Here is a 6,944-nt window from a genome sequence, read left to right as displayed (position 1 = left end):
TAAAATTTGGGTAAGGGCTACAAACCTGGGCTGTCCAGGTATTGGTTTACCTGTGTAACTTTTGGGGATCCAGAAAATCTTCACTTATGTAACCACATGCTGCCCTCCATTGTCTAATGTTTGCATTTTGAGGGGGACTTTAGATTTAGGTTGCTGCTTGTCTGGAGTCTTTTGGTTGCAGAGTAATAGACAATCCAACCCAAACTGGCTTTTAAAACATGGAATAATTGCCTTATATAACAAAGGATAAGTCCAGTGGTAGGACTCATTTTTCAATGTGTCTTGATCCCAGATAACCTTGTCAGACAACTTCTTTCTCTATCTCCTACCTCTGGTTCCCTGCTGCTGGTCCCCATTCTCAGAGGAGTGTCCCTATTGGGGGCTAATAGAAAGGATGGTGGGCTCAGAGCTAGTGAGGAGGACATTCTGATTTGAGCCTAGCTTCTAGCTACAGCCCCATCAGGCCTGATCAGACTGTGGGCTCATTCAAGCTGATGGATGGGGCCAGGCAGGACATGATGGCAGCTTATTCCCTGGCCTCATGCTCCCCACCCCAAATTTGGGGCTGGAAACTTACCCAGATGTAATCTGAAAGGGGGTTAGTGGGCTTCTGAACAACAATCCAGGGCAGATGCAAGAAGGAGGGAGCATGGTGTGAGACAAGTCTGGGTGCCCACCAGACCATTCAGCCACCCCACTTCCTGTCCCCATGTGATCAGTGCTTGCTGCCACCTATAGTCTAGAAGTGGATCTTTGTCCTTGATGCCTAGATTCCACATCTCTTTTAGAATCCCTACCCAGTCCACCATTTTATCCACAGAACAATCTTGAAGAGGAAAAGATTGGCTCATTCTTATAGACTGGAAGGTTCTAGAGTATCCTTTAGATGACCAAGAGTGCTGATGGACATTTCCTTTTTAAAGGACATATTGAAACGCATTCCTGGTCTCTCAGCCTCACTTAGAGCCATGTTTTACTTGTTGCTTTTTTTCCCTCTTAAAAGTTTTCAATTTCTTTGGAAATCTTGGGATTTGAAAGGGGAAATCTTTTATTTATCTATATTTTTTTATTGCAGACATCTAAAGAGCCTGTAAACCATTCTGGTTTTGTTGTGTATATTTTCCTTGTGCATTCAGACATGAGTGTGCTTAAATGTGGCTTTTGAATTTTCAAACAGAAATTCAGTGACCCATTATGGTTTGCCTGTGACCATAGATTCCCATCTGGTCAGAAAATCTTTTGCATGTAAAAGAGACAATGATCAGAGTTGCTTGTAATATACCCACGTCTACCCATGGCTCTAACAAAAAGGAAGAGAAAGATTATAGTCACAGATTGACTATGTTGCTTTTTGAATGCACAGATTATTAGTTGCTATTATAATGTCTTAGTTCTAGAAAGACTTTGTTATTGACATATGAAGCTTATGACTTTCTGCAACTGATTAATGTTCAGCCAGATATAAATTCTGACTAGTGGTTGGCTATCACTGCCTGACAGGAAGAGAGCCATAAATCTCCGTCAATGTGTACTGATGCTGCATTTGCTTGCAGGTCAGTGACAGTGCTCACTGTTTTGTTTACAGGTCACTGGACTTTATGAATTTTGTCTTCAGTCTTTTTCCTGTAAGTACAAGCTGAATTTTGAGTAATCTGATTGGTTCTATAAAGTGGAAAAGTTATAAAAAAAAAATAAAATGCCATATTCACTGTCAAACATTTGCACTGCTATGAGTGTTGAGGTTTGAACTGCTTCTGTGTTCTGAAAATAAGGTTGAATGACATATCACGAACTCTTAAAAATAGAAAATATTGTCATTGCTGTTTTAATAGTTTCCTTTGAATGTACAATTGTTTTTAGAGATAGAATCAAATCATTAATAGAATGCAGGTAGTACATGACAATGTCAGAAATTACACTAAAGTGGATTAGACTGCTGTATTACTTTAGACCTTACATTGGCTCAAAGAATTCTGGAACCATTAGATCGCTTTTCTGAGAGTAGGTAAGTAGGAGCTTGTGGTTGATTTTCTGGTTGGCACTGCCTGATACAGTGCCTGACGAAGAGGGGGTGCTCAACCCAGTGCAACACGTTTGGTGAATGAGCCTGAGGCAAACAGCCAGTGCAAACAAAATACTGTACTGCTGTCCTCTTCCTCTATTTTTGTTCCATTGTTGTCAAGGGATGGAGATTCTAATCAACCTCTTACCACTTTATTGAAGGGAAGAAAGTGAGGATGGAAGAGAGTTGAGGAACAAAATGTATTTCTATAAAGACTTTTTCCATGGCCCACCTATCAGTTAAGTCAAGTCAATAACTAGACTTCTTCAGTTGGCTAATTACAAGCAAAACATCTATTGTTTTATTTTTCCATGATACTCTTTGCACTGAGGCAAGAAACAAATATGGTTTAATTAGGTTTCCTGAAACTTATGTGATCATAGATTGTATTTACTCATTTTGTTAATATAATGCAGTCTTGAAATAATGTTCTCCATCATAATTTTTTTGGATTAATTTTAAGGCATTTTGAAGCTCATAAAGCAATATAGATTATCCAAAGGTAGGATTTTACAAAGCCAGTTTCCCTTAGGGATGCGCCAAAGTAATTTCCCTAAATTTAAATTCACTCCTGTTTTGAAATCCCTGTGAAGGCAGATCTTCAGCATTACAAAAGCAATGCTTGCTTTAGAAAGATAAAAGACACTTTTACTGTTTAGTTCTACTTTATTTCCGGGAATGGGGAAAGAGGAACAAAATGCCTTTATTATTCATCCTTAAATCCCTCAAATCCAAGTCAAAGCAATTCATTACAGTGTCCTCCTCCCAGAGGAAGCCCACTGACACTAGGTACCCACTCCTTATGTTCAGCTTGAGTATTTCAACAACTTGACTTTCAAGTTCCCCCAAAAGGAACTGCCTTATTTTGCTAAAAAGAAGGAAGATAAGGTCAAACAATGCACTCCTTTGGTTTGCACAAATGTCCCCAGGGTTTTGGATTAGCACAAGTAATGCCTTCACAGGGTTCAGGAGGAGTCAAGATCCCAAAGGGACAAATTAGCTTTGGGAAGAGTAGGCCCTCTCCTGCAGGCACCTGGCAGAGGGTCAAGTGGGATGTATGGAACACAGATGGTGGAGGACAGCACTGGCCGAGAGACCACAGATTCAAGCCATATAACTAATTCTAAATATCCTAGCAGCCACATTAAAAAGAAGGTAAAAAAGACACAGGTGAAATCAATGTTAATAATATATTTTATTTAACTGAATATGTCCAAATTTAATCTTTTAAATGTGTAATCAGTATGAAAAGTTATTATTACATATTCTTTTTCCCAGTTTTGAAATCTAATATGTGTTTTACACCCCTAGCACTCTACTATTCCATCAGAAATACTTGACCGGCATTTAGATTTCATAAAACTTACAGTTGAATGCGTAGATTCATATGCCAGTTGTTCCAACATACATAAAACTTCTCCCATAACTGAATTGAGTATTTTCAAATTTAAATATAAACTAATTGAAATGAAATAAAACTAAAACTCGAGCTCCCCAGTCCTACGCGCCACATTCCAGATGCTGGCTGCTGGTTACCCGTTACCGGTTACCGTATTGGGCAAAGCAGATCTCGGAGGTGAGCAGCAGGGGTCAGGACATGCGGATCCTCCTACGCCTGCTAACTAACCATGTCTTCCTTAGAGCTGTTCACCCCAGTGGGATCATGTCATTATAAAATACAGATATCCTTTCATGTGGAACCACAGGAGTTTAGAGAAGAGAAGGCCTGGAGCACCACCCTCTCATCTCAGAGGAGGAGACCAGGGCTTTGCAGTGTCACTTAGTAAGCATGGGGCCTGTGCTATGACACCGTGCTTTACTTCTGAATGCCAGAGAGTTTGCAAGCGCACATGACCTTACTTTAAAAACCCACTTCCACCAAAGACCTATAATGCATGGGTCCCCTTGCTCACAATATTCATTTATTTAGGTTGGCCAGACTTGCAGATTTTTTTTCTCTGTGTTCTTACAGTTCCTTATCCTCTTGAACTTCATATGATTACTTTCCAAATTATAGGAACATTGAACTTGAATACCCTGTCCTTTATACATTTTACTTCTTTTTTCTGTAGTGTTTTACAGCAGGAATTTGTTTAGTGATAAATGGGTTCTAATTCTCTTCCTGTGTGTCCTGGTTGCCAATCACATTAGGACAAGAGCTTCTGCATCATTTCCCTGCCACACCTCACCCCCGAGTTTGTCCTCATCCAGAACTTCGTGAAGATTGTCCCCTTCAACAACTGCACCCTGGGGCACGATCTCTATGTCTTCCATCGGGCTGGCTTGCTCAAGTAGGTGGATGTATCTTTGGCCAAAAGACAATCCATGAAATTAAGAAAAGAGAATGGAGCAAGGGGCTTGCTACCATTTTAACTTGTTTTATGGTGGAAGGTTTGATCAATGATTTTTAATCAATACATTTAGGGGGAAAGTCATATTGAGAAGTTACTTGTCCAGTCAGATATTAAAACATAATATAAAGGGTGCTTGGGTGACTCAGTGGGTTAAGCGTCTGATTTAGGCTCAGGTCATGATCTCACAGTTCATGGGTTCGAACCCCACATCAGGCTCTGTGCTGACTGCTCAGAGCCTGGAGCCTCCTTCAGATTCTGTGTCTCCCTCTCTCTCTGCCCTCCACCTCGCCCCCCAGCTCATGCTCTGTGTGTGTGTCTCTCTCTCAAAAATAAATAAACATTTAAAAACTTAAAAAATATATGTATAACTCCCCAACAATGAAAACAATGTTGTGTTGTCAGAGTCTATGGGTAGAACAGTGTAACACAAGAAGGGAGTTCCACTACAGACTCCCAATATAGTAAGAATGTAGTGTTTGTGCATGTGTATATAAAGGTATGTATGAACATACATACATACATATGTGATATATGATAAACTTTGTGTCACAACACCAGGAAAAGGAGGAATGATTATAAATGGTGGGACAAAATAAAGATAGAGAGGGATGCAAAACTTGAGAGACTATTGAATGCTGAAAATTAACTGAGGGTTGAAGGGGAAGGGGGAGGGGGGAAAAGAGGTGGTGGTGATGGAGGAGGTTCAGTTACGGGGAAGAGCACTGGGTGTTGTATGGAAACCAATTTGACAATAAACTATTTAAAAAAGAAATAGAAGCATCTTCATATTCTGCAGTAAAAGAGACTCCCAGGTGATTGAAGAGTTAAATTCACCTTGAAAACAAAAAAATTAGAAAATGTATAAGTGCTAAGTTCTTTGCCAGATTCTGAGAATTCAGTGGTGAAAGGCATACAGATGTGTTCCCTCTCCTTTCAAAGCCACTGCTTGCAGCCTAACTTCTCCCTCTGCCCTGTCCTGCTTCTTTTACTCCTCATGGGGCGGAGGGTCCCAAGAGCTCACCTAACCCCAGCAGGAAGAGCTCTGTGTGAGGCTGCCTCCCAGGGAAACTGGCCAGCAACTCTAGAGGTAGGTGGTCAGGGGTTGCCGCTGGGCGATAGGAGGAACATCAGGGATGGCTTTTAATTCCCTTTCTTTACATTGCCTAAAGTTTGGAAATCTTCTACCCCCAGCTTGAGAACTGGCTGGACTTTATTTGCTGGCAAGTAGTAGAAACCTATCTAATTGGCTTAAGTAACTGAAGAATTTATTACTACACAAAGTAAAGTGAAGAATCGTGAGGATGCTAGTTTCATAAGGGTTTAGTTAGCCCTGTTTAATCTGTCTCTTTCAGGTTGATCTTTCTCAGACCATTGCTTCCTCTGTGGTTGCAGGATGGGTGAGGTAGTTTTAGACCTTTTATCATTTTAAGTCCAGTGGGAAGAGTGGTAGGTATGCCTCTTTTCAGAAGCCCTCTCATGGAAATCTATTTGCATCTCCTTGGCTCAGATTGTGTCCTGTGCTGACCCATCCCTGGGCCAGAGGCTGTTGGTTTGCATCACTTAGGTATGTTCCCAAAGCGCAGGGGTTGGAGGGGTGCATGGTCAGACAGAAATCTGGGACATCACTGAAGAAATGGGCCGTTGAGCTGTTCCCCACAGCTATGCTTCAGGACAGGAGCATCTCAATCAATAGAAAATAAATGGTATATGTGTAATGGGAATAATACCAATGCCTTGCATTTTCTATAATTTACCTCTTTTAAGCTGTCTTATACATGTAGTCTTATTTTCACAAGATCTTACAGAGTTCATCAAACTGCATTTAAAATGGGTGCATTTTACAGAATGTAAGTGACACCTCAGTAAAGCTGCTGCAGTCTGTGATAAAGGGCATGGTGGAGTAGTCTCAGAGAGCTTTCTGTGTAATTGATATATTAGCCTTTTAAGTGAAACTTGGAGAAATATCCTAAATGATCTCTATATTTGGGGGCTGGCCAAATGAATTTTGGCATATTCACTCCACATATTACTATGCAGATTTTGAGAAAGTAGAAGCATTTATATACCCTATATAGAATGATGTCTGAGATGGTGAGAAAAGCATGGAGTCAAAGAGTAGCAGTAATAATAGCTTACATTTACAGAAGATTTATAGTATTTCCGTCACTTTCTTAATCACTTTCCTTGTATCAATACATATGCATAACATCCTTATTAGCTAGGTACCATTATTATTATCTTCATCTTACAGGTAAGGAAACTGAGACTCAGAGCACTTAAGTAATTAGTCCAAAGATACTCAGCACGAAGTGGCAAAGCTCAAATGAGAACTAAGGTAGTTAGCTTCCAGAGTCAACTCACCACCACCTCACACACTGCCTCTCTTCAGTGTGTTTTCAGGTAAAGCTACTGTGACCGAGAAACCCCAAAACAAGTAGGACTTCATTAACTTGAGGAACAGGACCAAAAGGTTGAGGTATAGCTGGCAACTTATTTTTTGTTTTATGTTGTTCAGTTTTCTTTGATTT

The 6,944-nt window shown here is 40.4% G+C and overlaps 1 protein-coding gene across 3 annotated transcripts in view; it reads left to right on the top strand.

Moving 5' to 3' along the window:
* CFAP61 (cilia and flagella associated protein 61) overlaps window positions 1-6,944 on the top strand; it is a 278,328-nt gene that overhangs the window by 94,242 nt on the left and 177,142 nt on the right. For all 3 annotated transcript variants that reach the window (XM_029918146.1, XM_029918148.1, XM_029918147.1), the window contains exons 12-13: window positions 1,586-1,625; window positions 4,214-4,353. In XM_029918146.1, the coding sequence (XP_029774006.1) occupies window positions 1,586-1,625; window positions 4,214-4,353 (180 nt within the window). The remainder of the gene's footprint in view (window positions 1-1,585; window positions 1,626-4,213; window positions 4,354-6,944) is intronic.

Source organism: Suricata suricatta, chromosome 12, assembly GCF_006229205.1.
Source record: "Suricata suricatta isolate VVHF042 chromosome 12, meerkat_22Aug2017_6uvM2_HiC, whole genome shotgun sequence".
In the NCBI taxonomy this organism is placed as follows: domain Eukaryota; kingdom Metazoa; phylum Chordata; class Mammalia; order Carnivora; family Herpestidae; genus Suricata; species Suricata suricatta.
Note: the sequence above shows the minus strand (reverse complement) of the source record. Positions and strands in the feature narration are given on the sequence as shown.